A 23,055-nucleotide genomic window follows, 5' to 3' on the forward strand; every position below is an offset into this window, starting at 1 on the left:
TTTCTGTGTCTCTGCATAAACGCAACACAAAGGAAGGCCTGGTTGGTGCAGGTGAGGAATGCTCATGTTCAGGCAGGAACCATCTCTGAGGATGGACACCATTTAACCATTTCTGTGATACGGTTGTTGTGATGTGCACATGGCCATGCATTCTGAGAGAATTTCTGGACTCTTCTTCACATTAAGCATGCATTATTTCTTGGAAAAACAGAGCATCTGGTCAACAATATTTGTGATGAGTGCTGTGCTAAAGATCTTAAAAAGAAACTGTCCCCAGACTTGATGTGATGAATATTGTTATTTGGGGTGTTTGGCATATGGTGGCTATGCTGGCAAATAACTTAGCATTAAACAGTTTCATTTGGCCCACTGGGTTTCTGGTCTGTTTTAAATTAAATATATATTTAAAGATTGTGTTTCTATTTAATTTATAGACTTAATCAACAGTAATTCATTATATGTAGTGCACTGTGTATTCCTCAAATGTTCAGTTCGTTGAGCTGATTTTAATTTGTGATCATTAAATGTAAACAATTATGTATCTACTGCAATCAGCCTAAAAAGTCAGTATTAACAGCTCTCACCAAAATGGTGAGATCTAGGATCCTATTCTTTCAGTACAAGAGAAATCTATGTGCTGTGGTCTTTAATCACTTGTACAGGGAGAAGGTGGTGGGTAACACAGAGCCATTTAATGTCACACACAAAGAGATAATGAGATACAATTGATGGCAATTGAGAAGGGAAAAATTAAAAAGTAGGAAAAAATTAAAAGACCATTTTCATAGGAAGAAGGAATGGAAATATGCCCATTAGAGAGAAGTTGTAGCTGCCCAATCGCTGGAAATGTTCAAGATCAAGTTGGATGGAGCTTGGAGCAACCTGGTCTAGTGAAAGGTGTCCCTGCACGGGACAGGGAGGGTGGAACTGGATGCCCTTTAAGGTCCCTTCCAACCCAAGCCATTCTGTGGTTCTTTTAAATACTGTTGGTTGGAAGAGTTGATGAAACACATGTTGAAGGAGGCTGGTGGTCTGGAGAGCAGAGGTGGGCTGAGCACTGGAGGGGTGGGCACAGCCCAGGTGGGGCCAAGTTCTGAGTTGCAAACTCAGGTACAGATTGCACAGACTCAGGGAAAAGCTTCTTGGGTTTTGGCAGAGAAATTCCTTTGGTGAGAAGTGGTGGAGGTTATCCCTGCAGAGGCAGGAGCAGTACCAGACCATGCTTTGTTCTGTCAGCCTCTGCTGGACCTGGGAGACATCAAATCCAGAGGTGATGCAAGAGCTGTGCTGTGGCTGTGGGGAAGGGAGATGGGGACCAGCTCTCCACGGGATGACTGGTGAGGACTGTCAGTCAGAGTTACAGTCAGTGAGGTGGGGTGACTGAGGCTCGGCAGGAATGGGAGATTTTGGACAGGTTGGAGCTGGGAGCAGGCTGAGCAGAAACGAGGCAGAAGGGCTAGAAAGTCCTTTATGGCAAATAATCCCTCTCTGAGGCCGCATAACTCAGCTAAAGCAAACATGTCAAAGGTGCTCACGAGCATTTCTGAAGACAATTTAATGGTGAAGGGTGTTACAGAAAAATCCAGGGAGCAATGAATCATTTCTGCCTTCAGTGCTGCATTTGAATAGTTGAAAATAAGGTTGAGGATATAAGATAAGAAAAATAAAATTGTTGAATAGCTGCTCTCTAAATAAGTCCTGTCTGTTCTGTGCAAACCTGGTGTACGCCAACAGAATGAGAAGGGTGCTGGGCAACCCAGGTGATGGAGGCTGTCACCACTCCCCACTTCTGCAGCTGCTTCCCGTCACAATCAGAATGTTCTTCTAGTGCCAGGGGGTTTTATATGACATAAGACTTATAAGCCTGAATGATAAAGAACAGCTTTCATAAATCATTTTGTTCTGCAGATGTAAAAGTTTCAAGACGCTGTTGTTGGGTGGGTACACAAAGTACAACTGGCCATATTTTGCCAGCATATCTTGCTTTTCAATATGCTTTTTAATATGGTAGTCTGGGTGATTTTTTTTTTCCTGTTACTTTCAAGGATGCAGCATTTATCATTTTTTTATTGGAATTCAAGTTTCTTACAGCAGAAGCTTCAAATCTCAGCTTCAAAGTATTTTTGTGTAATTAAATTTCAGTTTTATATGTGGATTTTATCTGGGAACCTCAGAGGGGCTTTAATGAGAAATCCAACATGCTTGTGGGTATTTGTGTGATCCCTATTATTATGGTTCTAAGAAATCTTTTCAGACACCTTATTCCTAGAATGTCCTGGAGAGGTATTTTGTATGGGGGAAACAGAGGCAGAGTAGGGTTCAACTGTGTAGGCACAGATTAAATCTGCTTCTCCTGCTATGACTACAGCTTGGCACGCTCTCTGGAGCTCCCTGCAGAGATTTCCACTCCACCGAAGAAGCCACCTTGGTGTCTGTACTTACCCATTCCTTGCTGGTCCCTTCCAAATCTTTTGTTGTCCATCTTGATTCCAAATCCTGTTCCAACGCCCCAGCTGCCTGCCCAGCATTGCACTGGAGCTCTGATGAATGACCCAGGTAAAGGGTCTTCTCTGCAAGGGCTTTTGCAGAGAAGGGTTTAAGCAGGACAAAACCTGCCCACAACTAACAGTGCGCTGTTTCCTGCTGATTGCAGGAAACCAGGAATTTTCTTTAGGAACTGTTCTTCGCTTTCTGCTTTCCCTGCACCGTCCTCTCTAGAAAGAAATATTATTGAATTACCTGGTTCTTTGCAACTCACTGCTGTTCACCTGCTCATTCCTGACTTTCTCCTAAACTTCAGTCAGGTGGTTCTGAATAGGGAAGGACATAGTGAGAATGCTGATGCTGAAGTTTTTATCAACTCATGTGTTTCGAATATGCAAGATGTTATCTGGATAATGTTGCTGCAGAGCAACCTTGCTGTAACCTTGCAGGATCCCCACTAGCCAAATTTGTGCTGTTTGTGCCATCTCCAGATTGGTAGATCATTGCAGCACACATTAAACTGGTCACCTTCCAGGGCAGGAGCAGCAGCACCTCAGGATGAGAAGAAATGCATCACAGATGATTTGGGTTGGAAGAGTCCTCAAAGATCATCCAGTTCCAAACCCCTGCCATGGGCAGGGACACCTTCCACTAGACCAGGTTACTCCAAGTCCCATCCAACCTGAAGCATCTCAGGTTCTGTCTCGGAATTGGCATGAGCACAGAAGAGCAGAATCCTTGCATTTATTAAGCATCCCTGAATGCAGCTGAAGTCAGGAAAGATGCAAAATCCAGATAATCACCACAGCTAAATTTGCAGTCATCCATAGAAAGCAATGAAAGCTTCATGAAAAACATTACTAATGCTTATTTACAACTCCAAAGGTGTGCTCTCCCTGATTTGGTTGTTTATGAGTGCAGTAAATGTGGGAATATGAAAGAAATATGTATACTTGATTTTAAATGCTTGGGATTTTTTTTACAAACCCTTAATCTGAGGTTTAGAAGAAGCGCATGGTTAGTTTCTAGGATCCTTGTTTCCTGGTTCATTCATGTTTCTGTGTATCACATTCATTGCATAATGCTGGCCAGGAACTCAAAGGAAAATGGACAGAGAATGAAAGATTGGAGCCGTTTGATACGGCCATTTTTGATGACTCAGGGGTTTTAAATTATATGTGAATATTTCTTGAACCCCAGATATCCCGTAGCCTGACTTGTCTCTATTTTTGAAGTAATTTACGTACACATCTTAGTGGTTCCCACAAGTCATGCTGAACTTAATGTTCTGACAGTATTCCCATGATAAACCCTAGGGGTTTATAGACAATCCATAAAAATTCACTCCAGGGAGAAACTTGGCATGCCACATCCTCCACCAGAAGCTATCTTCTTCCGCCTTAAATCAGGTATAAATCAGTTCAGCTGTTGTAACTTAGAAGAGTTACAAAAATAAGTTTAGTGGTTTCATATGTTTTTTTTCATTCTGAAACTCTGAAATACTGTAGTTTAAATATAGATAGTGGCTGTTCAAAGTCTCTTTGCTTTGACAGAACCTGCCAGAGTTCTCAGTCTCAAAGACACGGAATTTCTGGATTGGGAGAAACTTTTTAACTCCTAAAAATGCTGAAGTATACCTTCTGAAAGAGACAACTGTTGCTTTTGTGGCAATCAAACAACTGATGTGAAACAGTTAATTGTATCTTACAGTTCCAGTAGGATAGACAATGTGAATCTCAGAGAGCAGCTGCAACACCTCACATCTGTCCCCAAAAACTCATAATGTTCTTTATTTTTTGGTGGGGTCAGTGAGAGATTTTAATTCTGCTCTCCCACAATTATTTGGAGAGAGGCAGAGGAGGACTTTGTAGTGTGATTTTGACTTTTTAAGAAAAAGAGACAAGTCTTTTGAGTCTCATGTTAAACTCATGTGAACAGGTTGCCCAGAGAGGCTGTGGCTGCCCCATACCTGGAAGTGTTCAAGGCCGGGTTGGACAAGGCTTGAAACAACCTAGCCTAGTGGAAGGTGTCCCTGCCGAGGGCAGGGAGGGTGGTGATGCCTTAGGTTTTAACTTTTATATTTTTCAAATCCTGTACTGCTTAGTATGTAACTGAAACTTCATATAGCCTGTTAGGTGCTGTTCTCTCATGCTGGTTAGACAAAGCAAACCCTCTCTGGGCCTGAACTCAAGGGCACCTTGTTGTCCCAGGCCCCAAAATATGTAAACTAAAGCCTCTAACAGGGGACGCAAACTTGAGGTAATTACATCATTAACTGAAGTTGAAACATAGATTTAGAAGAAACATAAAGATTTTAGTTATAGGCTAGCTGTGTTGAAATTAGTTAGAATAGGAACGAATTTGGGCCCAGCTAGAGTTAATTAAAATAGTTAAGAGAGCTGGACCTGAAATGGGTTTTAAGATGTTAGTAACTGATTACCAAATAAGTGATGATCTGTCATTTGTATGTTTGCTTAGCTGTGCTTAGAACGAGGAATAGAAACATTGCTAAGTTGGTGTAGGGATCAAGGACAATTACCAATTTCCTCCCAGTGGGAACCCATTCAAAAGTCATGCAAGAGGAAACTTAGAAGTCACTAAAGTAATTAGGATTGTTAAAGGTCAGAGAGGCGAAAAGGTCAAAATGAGGAAGATGAGTTACTTCATCTTTTTTGGGACCACTGACCCAATTCAAGACCACCGACTCAATTCAGGACACACACTATGCATGCTTAATGACATTTAAGCTCATTTCCATATGAAGCACATAATGGCAGGTGTTAATGTTATGAATATACATTTGTATTTTGGATATTCATCATATTTGGAAATAAAAAGTGTCGTGTTTGCTTGGATCAGGGCCCTGCGTCTTAGGGAACTATCCCACGCAGTGCCTGGCGCCAAATAAAACATACACTTTCTAACTCTAAACTGTTAGAGAGTTTTTGTCCGTCTCAGGTGGATATCGATATTAGATCGATATTCATATTTTGGTAAATCAAAGTTAAAATTAGAGAATTAACCCTGATGTGCAAATGGACCAAACTTACAACAGTGTAAAGAACTCGTGACCCAGGGTCCATCTTGGGTGGAGGCTTTTGACTCCCAGGGTGTACCTTTGAAGGCCCTTCAAATAAATACCTACTTTTATTCTCTTATTTTTGTCCAGTCTCTGTTTTCAGGTTAGCCACCCCAAGGCATCAGTGGAATGAGATGAACTTTAAAGTCCCTTCCAACCAAAATCATTCTGGGATTTTGTGACTCCCAGAAGGAATTCTGAGAGCCTCTTAGACCATTAACAATTTTACTTTTCAGATTAATAAATTGGCTGGGGAAATGCATGGCTGCTACAAACTCGGCAGGACACTCTTGGTACAACATGGGAATATTTTATCAGATATTAATCATATCAACATTGCTCTCAATCTGTGGGAAATAGGAATTTAAAATAAAAACAAATGCTTTCATGTAAACTATTCTCTAAAATAGACTACTTATGCCTATTTACATAATGAATCCATCACTACCCTCAGGATATTAGATAATTAAGCACTGAACAACTTATATTTATTCATGTACTTTCAAGAATGAATTAATTATCCCTTCCTGCACAAACTCAATGTTCTCCCTCTGATTAGTAGCAGGAGGACAGTGATGGGATTTTGTGATGGAAAGTGTGTTGCTTGTTTTCTTTAAAAAAAAAAAGGAAAACAAATTGATCATTAGGATAAAGTACGTAAAAAAGCTGTGTTTGGTTAAAAGTCAATATAAACAGTTTTTAGCAAATTTATTAGCAAAGTGAATATGCTTGATAGAAATTCATATGGGAGAGCTGGACTTCTTTTCTTAAATATATATGATCTTTGGAAGGACTTTGTGTATAAGTTAGATAATTGTTTAAGCAGCTGTTTGAACAGAGTTTGGCTCTCCAGATGTGACATTTCCAGTGCAGGTGGCTCAGAATTACTCAAATTAAGATTCTCTCTAGTCAGTTCTTGGGAGCAGATCACCAAGCCAGGCAGGGTGACGCAGGGTCCCAGGTGGGCTCAGGAGGGGATTGAAGCACCCTCTCAAACATGTTGCAATCCGGTTTAAACCCAGAGGAGCAAAGAAAACGAAGTCTCTGTGTATAAACTGGAAAGACATTAGAAGGTTCAAAATATACCCAAAAAACATGATTAAAACCAAACGAGGTTAGATGTTGGTGCCAAAAAATTGGTATGTTTTATTTAATAGTAAAAGAGACAAAGAGAAAGAAAGAGAAAAGAAGGAGAGAAAGAGAGAAAGAAGTGTGTATGGGGGGTGAGGGGACAGGGAGAGACCGGAAGCATGTCACCCTTCCAGAGGTCCCAACAATGTCTCATTGCTCCCCTCCATCTGGTTTTCTGGATGGTGAGGGTGCCCCGTCGCCACGCTGCACCACACGCCACCACACGCTGAAGAGTACAGAATCCCCTGGATTAACATACTCTTTGGGCAGGTGGGAACACCCACGTGCCTCCCTTGAAGGGGCTAGTTTGTCACTGTCCCTTGCAACACTGAGGGTCTGTTGCATCGTCTCTGGTGCAGGGTCTGGGGACCCCTTTGATGGGCCATGACACCTCCTCTGCTGTCCTTCACATGGATGCAGCTTTTTCCCCGGGTGAAGGGGCCCTCAGCTGGGCTCCTCTGCACATTGGAGGTTCGCTGCCTCAAACCAGACGCTTTTCCAACACACACCCAAAGCCTCTCCTCCCCCACCTTTTGGCACGAGGGTCTATGTGAGCCTGGCAGCTGGTAGCCCTGGGGCCGTGATCTCCACTCCTGAGTGTTAAGGTTGTGCTTTCTGAATGTCCCCAGCCCTGCGTTGTTACTTTATCTTATCTTCATCAGCGAGAGGTTATGGGCCTCTCAGCTCCCCATTCAAGATGTGGTAGTCTCCTCTGCAGCTTTTGTAATACACTTTTAGAAGTCCTTCATGAAAATGTTTAAGTCATAAACTATAATATTTCAATCACTGACATACCAGCCTCCAAATCTGAGGTTCAGGAGATCTGAATTGATCCTCAGATGCTCTCAAATCCAACTGTTGGAAATGATGCTCATCTTCCCCTGGGGCATTTCCTCACTCTTCCAGGGGGGAACATGCAGGTATTTCATAGAAACAGGACAGTGTGGTCTGTGTGAAGTCCTAATCCCCTTAGAAGATGACCCAAACTCTACAGTAAATATTTTTTTTCAAGTTATGCTTTATTTTATGCTGCATATTCTCATTATATAAATAATCAACTACTCTGAGCAACCTGGTCTAGTGGAAGTTGTTCCTGCCTGTGGGAGGGGGTGGGCAAGATGAGCTTTGAAGGTCTATTCCAACCCAAACCATTCTATGGAATGTCATTAGTAGCATATTATGGACACAATTGATGAAGAAAAGTAAAAAATATAATAATATTTAATTATTTCAACAGTTGCTTTTCTCTTATATTTGTTCTAAGTCACGGTCACGTGGACTAGATAGGGATGAGAGGTGGGGTCTTTTCCTCTACCACCACACCAGAGCCGGGTGTCGTGAGGACTTGCACACATTTGTTTTGAATTCTACAACAAGACAGGGCATAGCTTCAAATGTAAGGTTGGGACCTACCTCGGGGAGTCATAGCCTGTGGCCATCAAGAGTAATGACAGAAGAGTGCTTCAGGTACTAAATTCTGCTAGAAATATAATTATGCCTTTTTATGACTTAGAAAACAGCATTACTAATTTAGTGAGAATTTACAATAAAATGCTTTCTGAAATAGCCCACACTAGGTCCTGAGGATTTATAAATTACATTAAGAACCTGAATTACTGCAGTTGCAAAATAAAGCTGAGATATGAACATTTCTACTTAGCTTTAGAAATCATTTTACTGCTCACATTAATTAAGCTTGCAGTCCTTAGAGGTATGTCTTTTTGAGGGACACCAAGCTCCTGAGATGTCCCACAGTGGCAGCTGGTGGGTCACACCAAGGGTGGCCAGAGACAGAGCCAGTTCCTGGTGGTGTTTTTCACAGGTTATAAAGCTGGAAACCTCATCCCAATCACCTGCACTGAACTGATGTGGGAGCTGTAGGAATTCTCTGGGTTCATTAATTGTGAACAACTTTAATCATGTTCATTAACAACTCTAAGGTCACTAATTAATAACATAAACAATTTTAGTAGCATGACTGGCTTTCCTCTAATTCTAAGTTGGCGTTCAGAAAATGGAGTTTTTTTTGTCTGGGTGATGGATAATCCTTCCACCTGACTCAGGGCAGGTGAGAAGATGGCAAATGTGTCTGGGTAAGACCAACTTATTGAACCTTAATAACCAGCATAATGTGATGTCATGGCAATGTTTCTTCTGCAGATAGTCCTAAAAACAGGCGGTGGGAGAGGTTTGCAAAGGCATGCAAACCCAGGCTGTTTTGTGTACTGAGGTTGTTATTAATTAATTTATTTTTTCTATAAAGTAGGGTAGAAACTAAATCAAATCCTAATATGAGTAATTTTTAAGCACATTATACAGTGTTTTACAGATTCAGATCCAGTGTGAACCACCCTTCCTTGCTTTTAGACTCTCCCTGCTGTGATTAACCAGATGACATCCCATCCCAGTGTGTCCCCAGCAGTATCACCAGAGTCCCTCCGTGGCTGGCCAAACTTCACCTTCAATTGCATGTTTAGAAATACATCTCACGTATAACACGGTCATTTTAAAATCAATTAGCTGCAGTTGGCTCAGCTTTAAGAGGGTCTAAAATTTCTCCAAACTCTATGTAAAGCCAGATACATCTCATCAAAATTATTGGGGAAAAGGGTAATTATAAAAGGTATATCCTGTTTTTAACTGTGTTCTATTAATTGTTTTTATTTTCTTGATTCAGTTAGCTCCTCACCTGAGAATGTGTTCAGCTAGAGAACTCTTTTATCTGTTGAAACAAATGGTAAAATCACCACTGACCTTCATGGCCACAAGGCAGTAAACAGATTTTACTAATGTAATGCAGTGCATAAACACAGCTGCAGGACTTGGGGAATTCAGTAGACACTAAAGTTTCCATCCTATTAAATCAACCCTGACTTGAACTATTGCTGGAGAAACACGATGTATTTAGAGCTGTGTTACCCATGCTTCAGTTCACAAACAACAGGTCTCTCTGCAATAATTTGGGGAAGAATCAGTGCTGGAGACTTTCTTTGAAAGTCGTTCTTCTATTGAACATCAAACAAGGGTATGTTTTGGTTCATTGTCTCCCTTCTGAGGATGAGTTACAGGATTAAAAAAGTATTGCCTTGTCTCATAAGCAGGATCTAAGTGACAGAGTAGATTAAATAACCAGAGTAGATTAAATGTTATGTGGAAATTCTCCCCTGTGAGGATGGCGAGGCCTTGCCATAGGATTCCCACAGAAGCTGTGGATGTCCCATCCCTGGAAATGTTCCAGACCAGACTGGATGGGGCACTGAGCAACCTGGTCTAGCAGAAGGTGTCCCTGACCACAGCAAGGGATTGGAGTGAGGATGATCTTTCAGGTCCCTTCCAACCCAAACCATTCTTTAATTCTACAATACTCTGTTTTGTTGCAGTGGGGATCCTGCAACATACATATACCAAACCAGGAGTCCCGTGGAAAGGAAATATATATGGACAGACAGATTCTTGATAGCTGTTTCAGAGAGATGTTTATTTCTCCAGCTGCATGGCCGGGGCTCTGCCGAGGAACTGTTCCAGTCACGGGACCAAGGGTCCTTCTGCCCGTGCAGGGAACACAAACCAACCCATGGGAACGAGGCTGAGCAGGGGCAGGGAAACCCCGTGTCTGTGCCCTCAGGGCCCCTCTTCCAGGGCTACATGGCAGGGGAGGGACCCCAACACTGTTTCAGCAAGGCAAGATAGCCATGAACAACTGTAATAATGATTAAAGGTGGCAACAACACATTAAAATATGTATTTTCTTTAGATTTAAGGGAAGAGATATAATTAATAATATTAACCACTATTTAAAGTGTGAAATCTGTTTCTGTAGGTAGTGCAGCACGAGCAAAGGCAGGTGTCCAACATCGCTATGTAAATTATCTCCATGCAGTGCTATGTCAATGAAGTTTTCTCCATAGATGTTCATTCCAGGTTGCTCCCTGTAATGACCTCAATTACACATGTCTTTGTTGTGAAATTATGATTGCCTTTGGTGGGCTGCAAATGACAGCAGAGAAAAAGATTTCTGTGATAAACCAGCACAACAGGTAATACCTGCTGCATTAGTATGCAGAGCTTGTGAAGCTGCTGTGTAACTCCAGCTTAGCACCTTAAATAACATTGGAGAAGGGAAGGGACAGAGGAAAATGTTCAGCAGTATCTTTATATTTTTTCACAAGAAAAGGAATTATTAAGACTTCACATTCTCGCGTGTCACCGTGGGACCTGGTATTGCAAGAAATTTAATGTAAGAACATCAGGATGGTGACAGCTGAGTCACCAGAGGTGCTCAGTGCTTCAGGCTGAATATCGTACCAGGCAGGAAAGGTGGGAGAGGCAGGACAAGAGTGATCCCTCTGCAGAATAACCCCTTGGCACTAACCCCTGGCACACAGGGAGGGATCCCTCACCCTCCTGAATGAGGCAGATGGGTCTGAAGGTGGCACTGTCCTAATTCCTGAACCACAGTGTTCAGGCACTGAGCTGCTGCCATCACCAATGGAGAGTTTGTGGTGTCTTGGTTGCCTTTCATTGACCTTAATTTTGTTCCACATTTGGTGTCTTTCATCTGTGTGATCAGGGATTGCTTCTGGTCCTCTGATGCATAGGCACATGCTTACACCAATTCCTTCTTAAAGAGGATCATTGCAAAGGCTTTACCCCTGTCTGGAACCATTAAAAGTTGAATGAAAAATGATAGCATCCCATTCTCTGATGATACCATCTCTCTCTGATGGCAAAATAGTTGGCAGGAACTTAGTATTTTCAGCTGGAATAAGCTTCAGCTGAAATCCCAGAGAAGAGTATCAGGTTTGACACAACTTGATAACTATGGTCAGCAAGGACTGATACTGGTCGAACCCATGGAATGTAGAAAAATGGTTTGTATGCATCATCCTGCAGAGTTTCCAAATGAACATAACATTGCTTGATTTTAGGATCAAATTCTATTCCAGCTTGTGTTCTGCAAATGAGCACCCTTTGAATACTGCCATATTTGTTCTGTACAGTTTTATACCCATGGTAAAAATCCTTTTATTTCCTAAAGATTTTTAAAAAGAAAATGAATAGTGTTCAATACTTAATCTAGAAGCTCTACACAAAATCATTATGGTGACTTGAATAATTTTTACACCTAAACCAATAGCAGCAGTGTGTCTAAACTCTATAACTTAATACAAGATTCTGGGGTTTTTTAAAAATTTTTAAAAAGCTCAGGCCTCACATCATCTTAGGGAATCCTGTTTCCTCCCCATACACCTACTTGTATAAGGAAATCTTTTCTATTGAAAACAATAAAGCAATAACTGAAACCATACAAAATAATTCTGTATTAGTAGAAAGGCTTTTAGATGTTAATAAGAGTCCCTCAAATGTACTGGTAATAAGATGCTCTCAAATATACTCCATAGAAATAATCTAAAAAGGAGTGCATTTGTATTGTAAAAGTGGTCTGTGCTAATTACATGCTTTAACATAAAAAACTCATCTCTTGCCATCGTATGGTTCATCCAAGAATGGCAGTTGTGCAAGGTCTCTTCTTAATTAGAAGTTAATGTATTTTTCATTATTGTGCTTCTAAAAAGGAAAAGCCAAAGCCTTTTTAGCAGTTGTTTGGAAGATGGGCAGGAAGCCTTAAATTACACTGCAAGAGAGCACTGAAAAAACATTGCTGAAGAAGGAGCTTATGGGAGCCCAGTATGAGCCAGGGAACTCAAGGCACCATGAAAAACAGTAGAGGGAATTAAGGAAAACAGCAGTAAGATTAAAAAACCAATTCTCTTGTATGAGTGGCCCTCTATTTCATTTCTCCTAAAGAAGAGATGTCCTCATTAGCCTACTGCATGCTACAAATTATTGTAATTATCAGTTCTTTGTCCTGTCAAGTGCACTGCAAATATTTTTTTCATTAAAAGAAGCTCTTCATTATGTAGAAAGTAACTACATTACTAGCCCCTATGTGCTGTTTACATGCTTCAGGCAGCTGGATGAGGGTGGTGGGATGGACTCTTCATCCCTGAAGTGTTCAAGGACAGGTTGGATGGGGCTTGGTGCGGCCTGGTCTGGTGAAAGGTGTCCCTGCCCATGACAGGGAGGTTGCAACAAGATAGTCATTAATGTCCCTTCCAACCCAAACCATTCAGTGGTTCCCTGGGACATCTCTATTCCTATGGGCCTCTGCCCCTGCGTTGCCACATCCCTGATCTCTTCCAGCAGGTACCTGAAGGCAGTGTGATTTAGTCTTCCTGGCTTAGCTGCTAACCTGCTCAGTGATCTTGATCAGGGTAATGTTCTCCTTCCCAATGTTCCCTCATCTCCCCTTTTGATTTTTAAGGTTTGATGGCCAGACTGTGTCAGTCTTCTCATGTAATGCCACTGGGAGCCACCATAACACAAATAGTAGCACCATGTTGGTCAAACATTCCTAATTTTCATCAACCATCTATCAGAACTATAGTTACTTTTTATTTAAAAGAGCTTGTACTTTTCCTGAAATAGCACTGGGAATTTTGAGTGGGAGAAATGCTCACTGCTGGCAGACACAGCAATGCTATATGGACCTTGCAGCCCAAAGTCAGGCTCAGATCCACAGTAGTGAATATACTTTGTGACACATTAGCTTCTCACTTAGGTGGAAGAAGCAGAAGAGAAGGGGTACAGAACTGTTGGAGTACATTTTCACAAGCAGGTTTTGCACTAATTCTTCAGGATCAGTTGCTATGCCAGAGCCCTGAGTCTGTCCAGGCTGCCCAAGGCTGCTGAAATAGACTGAATATTTTAGTGACAGATTTAAGAGGTTTGCTACTCAAGAGATGTTAAAACAATTTTTCAATTGGACAATATGTGAAGAGATGGAAAATTGTGCTTGCAAATGTCGATACTGGAGTTTTTTTCATTTTTGTTCCATGTATGTAACATTCAGAACTTGTATGGGGTGTAAGGACAGAGTTGTGAGGTAAGTGGACAGGATGAAGAGTAACTTTACTAGTTGATGGGAGTAACCTAAACCCCATGTGTTGTTTTATGGTGTCAGCACTGCTTGAAGTGGTTCTTCCCAAAGCACATGGCCTTGGGTGAGGTAGTGTCTGTCTCTTTGATCTATGTTTTACTGCTGTTATTGCCAGTGGGCATGAGGAAGGAGGAGCCTTGGTGCTGGGAGAGGTTGTTTCATTCCCCAGCCCAGGTTTTGGAATTGGCTGAAGCAAAGTAACACCAGCTGTGAACACTCCCCATTCCTCTCAATGGGCCATTACCTTGAATTTTCATCATTTATATGCAATATAGTTTTCTTATTGCAGAGCTTGGGAATGAGATGAAGCAAAAACCATCATGTGAATTACAAAGCTGTGGCTACAGGAGCTTGGACAATGTGGCCTGATTGCCCAGTCACTGTCTCACTGCTGCCAAAATACTCCATAATGGCAATCTGCACTCAGGGTAGTTTTGGTATCACATCTGACCTTTCTGTGTGGCCACACATGGCAAAAGATGCAGCCACATCTGGTGGTGTTGGCCAGAAGGAAACTATGTGACATAGTGTTGTTTCAGAGTGGTAAGGTTTTCAGTAAGGTCTGCTGCCTCAGGAGTTTCTTTTGTGTGGCACATGTAAGTCAAAATAACTGGGGTTTTTATTTAAATAAAATATTAGAAAGCATTTATTTTTTAGGACATCTCTATCTCAGGTGCCATATGTGACTGTGTTTGGTAAACAAGTTTTCATGCTTGGTGACTTCCAGTGTTTGGGCAATTTAAAAACTGGTTTTATCTACATTTCAGTGGCAGCAGTCTGACCTTAATTCTTCTTTTTCAAGGAACAGACCTATTCTTGTACCTTTTCAAAGGACTTTGGCAGGAGTGTTCTAGAGAAACAAGCCCAGATGACCTCAAGCCAGAGAGCCTTTGCTTGTCCTCCTGTTACTGACTGCTTTGTATTAACTACTGCAGCCAGGCTGGCCAGCAAACCATCTTAGTGCCCTCATGCCACAGCTAAGATGCATCAGGAAATGGATGCAGCGAGTTTGATTGAGACAGATTCAATTTGTCTCTTACTTGGCTTTACTGTTTATGGGGTTTTTTTGTACAGCATAGGTACCCCATCTCCTTGCCAAAATCCTCCAAAGTTACTCCTGAAATGAGAAAGGAAGGCAGAGAGGGGAGAAGAGGAATAGCTTCCCTTTGTGGTATTTGATGTTATCCCTGTTATTTTGCCTTTTGCAGAGGTGGTTCGGCTGAGCCTGCCAGAGGACCAGAGGGTCACTGTGACCACCATCACCGTTGGCCTCAGCGCCGTCCTGACCTGCAGCATCCGTGGGGCGCTGCGGCCTCCCATCGTTTGGAAACGCAACGGCGTCATCCTCAACTTCCTCGACCTGGAGGACATCAACGTACGTCCTGAGCCACTCCTGTTATTGTCTGATCGGGGCATTGAGTATGACCTCATTTAACTGATGGCAGATATAAGGGTGCAACTTTTATCTTATTATTATGGAAAGTGGAAGATGGTGTGCTATTTAGATTATGTGTGAATATGTCTCAGGAAAAAAAGCAAAGCAACGTGCATGCAGAGGAGAGCAGGAGTACTTGGAATATATGAAATTATGCTCCTTTCATTGGTGCAACCTGTGGGCCAGAGACATCGAAACTCAGGGGAAAACAGCTCTGCAGACCATTCACTCTTCAGGGGTGTCTTTCCCAGTACAACAAAACAGGTTCATCAAGAACATGAAACAAAACATTTATGGTTGGCAATGAATCTCTCCTTTCTCTAAACCAAATAATCCATTTTTATCTCCGATCCTCCTGTTTCACTTGCCTTTGAGCCAATTCTCTTCTCTCATTCCTTGGCTGTTATTTCTGACAAGCAGTTTAAAAATGGAATTATTCGGCAAGGTGTGGCAATGCCCTCGCAGGAAGAAAGATGAATCTCTTTTAAGTCACAGTGCTGGTCTGATCTGTGACTCATAGTTGATAGTAAAGACAATACCTGAATGATGATATAAACTTACTCATTTATTTAATAACATTTAATTACTGAGAGAGTGCAAAGTAGTGTACAAAAAATATGGTCTGTATTTCATTTCTCTTTGCATTAAAGTACATGGTAAATCAGGTTTTATTTTAATTACACTACGGTAAGAGTTGATTTATATTTTTTTTTCAGATCTTGTTAATTTGATAACCACTCAGTTCAGAGTTGTTGCAGTCAATACTATAGCTCCCTAAATTGTTGTGTATCCAGGATTGCTGAAATGGGAAAAATCTTTGGTTCATTATTCTGCAGTAAAATATGAAAATTACAGCACATGGGACAGAAATACACACAGCATCTCAGTACTTTATTTGTTGACTCCTCCTTAGCAGGAAAATCATGTGCACCATGTATAGGTAATTACTGTGTGCACAAACTCAGTAATTAAAACCTTCTAAACATCTTTTTCTTTTTATCACAGCAAGTATTACCCTTTTAAAATATTTTGTATTTCTTGTCACTGCTTCGAGCTTGACATGGAAATGCAGCAGAGCCTCTGGAGGCTCAAGAGCAGTCTTAGGATTTGTTGAAAAAATAAATAAAAATAATGAAAATTCCAGGTATTTACCTTACATTTATGAAATTTTGGTTATGATGACATTAATCTTAAAGAATTAAAGTTCCTGTGTGAACTGGACGCAAAATGACAGTCCAAGAATCAAAGTAGAAGCACATTATTGAAGGACTGATAACACTTGGCTCTGACGGTTCATTTGCAACTCCTACTATTTTAAACAGAACGTTGAATATGTTTTCAGACTGAAATGCCAGTTCCTCACATAATTTAGCACTGGCCCAAGTGGATTTCTGGTTTGCTTACAAGTAATTCTGTTTCTTATTGGTGATTCTGTGTTAAGAGGCAGGGTTATGTCTTTGCGCATGAGCTGACTGGTTCCTGAATGACTGAACACCCCCATGGAGTGTAATACAGCAGGAAAAAAAATCTTTTTTTGATCTGTTTCAACTAGTATACCACTGAGAAACTATATCAAAAGAGCACTCTGAGATTGTTACAAGGAGAAAAAACAAGATTTATGCCTCAATTTTAATGTGTCACATACCAGTTCATGACCTCTATCACCTTGTCATATAACACCTACTACTAGTGAACATCAACTTTTTTTAGTCTAATGAAACCTCCACACCTTTTTCATCTTTAATTAAACTGTGTAAATTTTTTTATGTTCTGTATATACACTGCCATCTGTATTCTGGTCTGGTTGCTTGAGGAGGCACAATTTGGGGATTGCCATTTTTTGGTTTTCCTCTTCTGTGGTGGGCGTTATGTAGGATGCTTGACCTCAGGCATGTCTACTCTTCTGGCTACTGAGGATGGGCACTTGCATGTCTGAAGCACTTGGTGGCAGCAAGGACAGTCCTTCAGCTGCTAAATCCGGCCTTTTATTTATCATGGTCTGGGTTGGAAGGGACCTTAAAACTCATCTCATTCCAACCCCCCTGCCATGAGCAGGGACACCTTCCTCTAGACCAGGATGCAAAAAACTTCATGCAGCCTTGTCCAGTGTCCATTCCACCTTTCAGGAATGGGGCATCCACAGCTTTTATGGGAGCCGTGTCAGTGCCTCACCACCCTCACAGAGAAGATTTTTTTCCTAATATCTAATCTAATCCTACTCTCTCTTAATCATTCCCCACTGTTCTGTCACTACATGCCCTTGTTAAAAGTCCCTCTCCACCTTTCTTGTAGGTTCCCTTCAGGTACTGGAAGGACACAATTAGGTCACCTTTAATCCTTCTGGTTTTCAGGCTGAAGAATCCCAATTCTCTCAGCCTTTCTTCATAGCAGAGGTGCTCCATCGCTCTATTAATCGTGGTCTTTTCTTAAACACCTAACAGCTCAGGTCAGGGGGTGGCAGCAGACAGTTCAAAGCTTCAGCCTTACATGGGTACAGAAACTCACATAAAACAATAATCTATTTAAAGGCATTGACAGCAGAAAGTAAAGGCAGTGTGCTTCTTAATGTACTTGAAGGCAGTTAATTAAATTACTTCAGTTTTCCTTTAGTACGCCTCAAGCAGAAACTCGATTGCATTTCTACTTTTCACAATAAGGTTGGCAATTTGGCTAATTGGAAGTGCAACAGGAGATTAATTGTACCTTTTTAACTTCAAGAAAATCCTCCCTGCTCTTGACACAATGGTAATCACATACAGACCTACAGGATAGTCACACACTTGGAAAAATCCTGGTATTATATTTCAATTAAACTCTTTCTCTTCTAAATGCTAATTCAGGAAGTCAGATGAAATTAGAAGCTCAAGTCTGAAAAAAACAGAATCATGCCAACTAAGTGTGAAAGCAGCACAGGAAAGGCACTACTGAAGTGTCCTTTGTTGCTTTATTCTCTCCAGATTCATGACAAATGTGATCTGAGAAGGTAACCTCTATTCCAGGGTAATACTGGGAGTGACAGACAATCAACAAAAACCTAGATAATACTAAATGTGCATAGAACTGAAAGATTGAAGATTACTATAAAGCCTAGTAGTTTAACTGCATTAGTTAAATCATTTTTATGTGGTATCTTGATTGGCAACAAAATATTTATAATTTTTCATTGCTCTCTTAATCAGAAGCTTTCATAAACAACTAGTAATAATTTGTCTTGTCCTGTCTGTGGGAGCTCTGTTAATGAGTTGTCACGTAGCTATTGCAAAAGAGCCATCCTAATGGTACATGTAATTAAACAATTTCTCTTGCAAACATTTAAGATTGCTTTTAGCATAAAAATATTATTTCTCCATAAATTACCCATCCATATTATTTATCCATTAGAAGTCCCTTTGCAGTTCCACTTTATTAAAGTCACATCAACTTTTCTCATGCAGAAAATAACTATAATGTAGCTGAAACTGATAAAATTGTTATAGCTATAAATTGATTTCTGACTACAAAAGTGAAGTGGTAAAAATGTGTCATCTTTCAAAATAATATACTTTTGCCTCCTAGGGACAAGTGATATGTTTTCTCAAGTATGTGATTAGGAAAGCATTCCTCAATTTGAAAATAAAATAAACTCCTCATGGAGTCAAATGTATATAATATTTATAGGGTAGTGTTTCACATGACTTGACATTATTTCCAGAGAAACATGTGTAAATGTAAAATTTATAAATATCATCTGTTCCTTCAGAAGCATGGTGAAAGAGAAGATTACCATAAGAAAACAAATATGGTGTAGAGGTAGATAAGAATTTGGTGAATTACCAAGTGTAATGCAGGTAGCTATAGCTTAAGCTCTTTAGTGTCTTTCATTACTCATTTCATTTTAATCTGTACACTTTAACTCACACTGGCATCGGATCATTAGTTCAAAAATAGGCTTTACGTAACCAATTGCGTAAAGACAGAGTTCTTCATTTCTGCTGATGTCAGGTAGGATGGCGTGGCCTTGCTCTCTCAAAACATCCCACCCAGGGACAGGCACGGAACTCCAGACCTTGATTTCTGGTATTCCACATCCACCTGGGAAATCACCTCCATGTACATCTCATGGCCCTTACAAGAGCTGTGCCTACCTGCCTTGATACACATTTCATGTATATTCATGAAAATGTCCATTTTACATGTATAGTATTTGAAACCCACAGCAAACAGCCAACCTTTAAAGTGCAAGTCACTGGGATTAGTTTTCTCATTAAAACAGTCTGTATGAAGGCAATATTTTCATGTTGATGTTTTTAATGTAGATTCTCTGTTAAATAATAAAAAGATCATGTGTGAATATCCCCATTAATTCCCTGCTAATAGAATTTGGGCCATTAAAATGATCAAACCCTGGGCCGTCCTAGATACTGCAGTGACGCAGTGATGGGAGCAAGGTACAAAAAGTTGCATATTTAGAACCAAGTTTTTTCTCTTTCAAATCAAAGTTTAAGAAATTGCTTATAGTTTCTTAAGGTTTTTATAGGCTCTAAAATAGAGGTTAAGTGCAAAATTACTACTGACAGTATATTCTGAATATATAGTCTCACATTTTGTCATAATGAAGATTACAGAAATTGTATCCACTTGTATTTTTAGAGGAATGCACCTACTATTAATTCTCCTTGTCATGTTATCTCTGAGTTTCTCAGGATATAAATCTCACACATTTTCACATGTATTGTAATTACACAACTATATAAAAAGTTCATTCCATATGTGCAAGGCAAAAACTTTTTTTGACTCTCCATCAGTCTTATGTTGTGTTAAATTCTTTGAGCAGAAAAACAAGAAAAGATAAATTAATACCCCATCAGGCTGTATTTGCAATAGCATTCTGGCATTTGCTTAAGGCTGAATTTCTCTCCTTGTAAATGACTAAAGTGATGTGTAAAACCAAGAACAAACAATATTAATGAAGCATAAGTTCTCAGCTGGTCTCTAGAAATGAATTATTAAAAGCATCAAAGAAAGTGATTTAAGGACCCATGATTAATTTAGTTTTTATTATTTTTATATGAATCACGCATGAATATATTGTAAAAAAGATCAGAGACATTTGATTAGTGAGGAGAAGTCATTTCCAAAGTGATAGCCATTATTGTAGATTTTGCATAATAATAATCTCATTAAATGCTTGGGTACATTTCATTTTAAAATCCTGTAAACATTATCAGAGAGAGATTTCTAGGACACTGAGGATCAGGCAAGCTTTTTTAGTCTGAACTAGTTAATACATCTTAGTTGCTTTCCTGGTGATTGTGAGATCAGGATGGTGTTTTTCTTCATCTGGAAGTGTTCAAGGCCAGGTTGGATGGGGCTTGGAGCAACCTGGTCTAGTGGCAGGTGATCCTGCTCATGGCAGGAGGTTGGAATGAAATGTGCTTTAAGGTCCTTCCAAGCCAAACTATTATGGGATTCTAGTGGAAAACCGGTGACACCAGCAAGCCCCTTTGCCAGGACTAGTTTCATCAGTAGGCACTGAACACCACATGGAGAAGGTCTCCAGCTTGCCTGGGCTTGGGAAAGGGCTGAAATGGAAGGGGTTAAAAATTAAGTGAATTATTATTAGTAATAGGTGTAGTAATAGTATTTGGAAAGCAAATCTCCCAGGAGAAGAACCACTCAGGGAACTTCATTCCCTCTGCCATTATTTCTGCTATGAACACTTTTAAACCATCATGGTGGGAGGTATCAACTCTCTTTGGTGCTCCCCCCCAGTATTTATTAGGAGCATTCAGTATCTAACTTGGATGGTTTAAAATCACTGGGATTAAATGGCTTGGTCCAAGGAGTGTGTACCTCATAGTGTCATACTGTGGGGTCACTGGTGCCAGTGTGCCCTCCCTGAGAGCTGGGGATGTGAGGAATCTCTGGCTTCATGTCACTGGGATTAACTTTTCTGTTTCTTCTTCCTATTTGTAGTTTTAAGTCAAGTTTGTGATTTTTTCTCAAGCAACTGGAACTTAACCTAACAAATAATAAGCGTCTATGCTCATTCCTCTTCAAACTTCCTGAAAACCAAGAAACTGACAAAAATTTAAAGGGTTTTAAATGTTGGAACAACCCCAAGGCACGTTAGAAAGCTTCATGAAAATGCATCTGAAACAGGCAAAAGGTGGGTGGCAGTGCCCTGCACCCTGTGGCATCACAGCCAGCTCAGCATCCAGGGTTAATGTGGCTTCTCTCTGCCAGCTCCTTCCTAGGTGTCAGAGCAGGAGATTTGTAGTGTTACAATCACATGTTGGAATTCACTTGAGACAGAATGTGAGCAAGATTTACAAGCAATATGCAACGTTTTACACATCTCTGAGCGTGGTGTCTCTGAACCGCGGCAGAGTGCATGACCAGGGAATGCATTAGAATGGGAATGGGATAAATAAATATGAAAAATCTTGTGTTTGGAGAGACCAATGCCTTGGGTAATCAGTAGTGATGGAAAGGAAAGTAAATACTATACCAAAAAAAAAAGGTATATATCCATTTTCTAGGATCTGCTTTGTTATTTTTTTAGAGCAACTTTTTTTATATATATATTTTATAGATTACCAAGCTGTTATCAATGTAAAATGCAGGGTGGTGCATTTTTTTAATCTTGAAAAGTTAAAACATATTCTGAGGTCATTTAATCAATCCTTTGGTTGAAGAGTAAGTGCAAGACATGAAAGAAGCTCCTGATGGGCAGAGAGCTTTTTATTTGAAAAAGGGAGAGAAAAGGTGATATGAACTGCTGGAGAAGTCAATTTATCAGCTGCCACTAGTTGACCTTATCAATTATGAGAAATTATAAGCATAGCTTTCTGAATTTTTTATTAGAAGAATTATTTTATAATGAAATTCATAAGGTAGAGGTGATGAACACCCTGCCCTTATCTGGCTGTCTTGATGCAGGGCTCATGATTCTGTGGGGTTAGATGGGTACTCCCTCTAGTTTCATCACTTCTCTTTCTTCCTCTTCACAAGAAAATGGTGAGACACCCCATCCCTGAGCACCCACATCCATTCCAGAGACACCCCATCCCAGGAAGTGTTCAAGGCCAGGTTGGATGGGGCTTGGAGCAACCTGGTCTGGTGAAAGGTGTCCTTGCCAATGGCAGGGGGGATTGGACCATATGAGCTTACAGGTCCCTTCTCACCCAAACCTTTCTATGATTCTGTGGTAATTCACCTTCTGTGGTAAATGAGGAAAACCGTGTCTCAGGACTTGCTTTTTTTGCCTTTCTACTGATTGCCTGTTCTTCTTCATGGGATGGTACATTTAAATGACTTTTCAATTCACTGTGGGGCATTACTGGGGTCGAGTAGAGCAGTAACAGCTCCTTGGGGTGTGCAGCACTTGCTGAGCCTCCTGGACAGCCCTGAAATACTCAGTTTTAAAGCTGGGATAGAAGAATTATGTTGCATCAGTTTTATAGATGTTTTTGTTCTGTTTTGACTGCTTTCGTGTTCATGGTGACTTGGAGAACTGGCTTAACAAGCAAAAGCTATATGAACTAAGTCAAAATATGTGAAAATGTTTCCTCTGCTTTTTTCCATTGTGAATTCTTCCCATTTCCTCTGCCCACTCGATCCACATCCCAGCAAACTGGAGCATGCAGCCCAGCAGCTGTCAGTGCTCACTCACACCCTGTTAGCACAGGGCAATGGCCTGTGAGCAGCTGAGCAGCTCCTCAGAGCTCCCAAAGGCAGTGCAGTGGAGGGGGGGTGTGGGGGGGTAGTGGGACACATCCCAAATACATCTCACAGGTTCCAACTGCAACGCAGCACTCCTGACTGCAAGATGTGAAGTTAGAGGCTATTAAGGAATCAAAGACTCATCATTTCCTAATGCTCCAGGGCTTGGGTTTTTACAGCACTTCCAAATAAACTCTTATGAAATACACACAGAAAGTGCTT

The 23,055-nt window shown here is 40.7% G+C and overlaps 1 protein-coding gene across 6 annotated transcripts in view; it reads left to right on the forward strand.

Moving 5' to 3' along the window:
• Positions 1-23,055, forward strand: part of FSTL4 (follistatin like 4) — a 226,010-nt gene that overhangs the window by 170,364 nt on the left and 32,591 nt on the right. For all 6 annotated transcript variants that reach the window (XM_042014623.1, XM_042014627.1, XM_042014629.1 and 3 more), the window contains one exon: positions 14,903-15,069. In XM_042014623.1, coding sequence (XP_041870557.1) covers positions 14,903-15,069 — 167 coding nt within the window. The remainder of the gene's footprint in view (positions 1-14,902; positions 15,070-23,055) is intronic.

The sequence above is a fragment of the Corvus kubaryi genome, unplaced genomic scaffold (assembly GCF_017639235.1).
Source record: "Corvus kubaryi isolate FWS band 111438036 unplaced genomic scaffold, C.kubaryi_AGA036_p1.0 split2-37374, whole genome shotgun sequence".
NCBI lineage: Eukaryota > Metazoa > Chordata > Aves > Passeriformes > Corvidae > Corvus > Corvus kubaryi.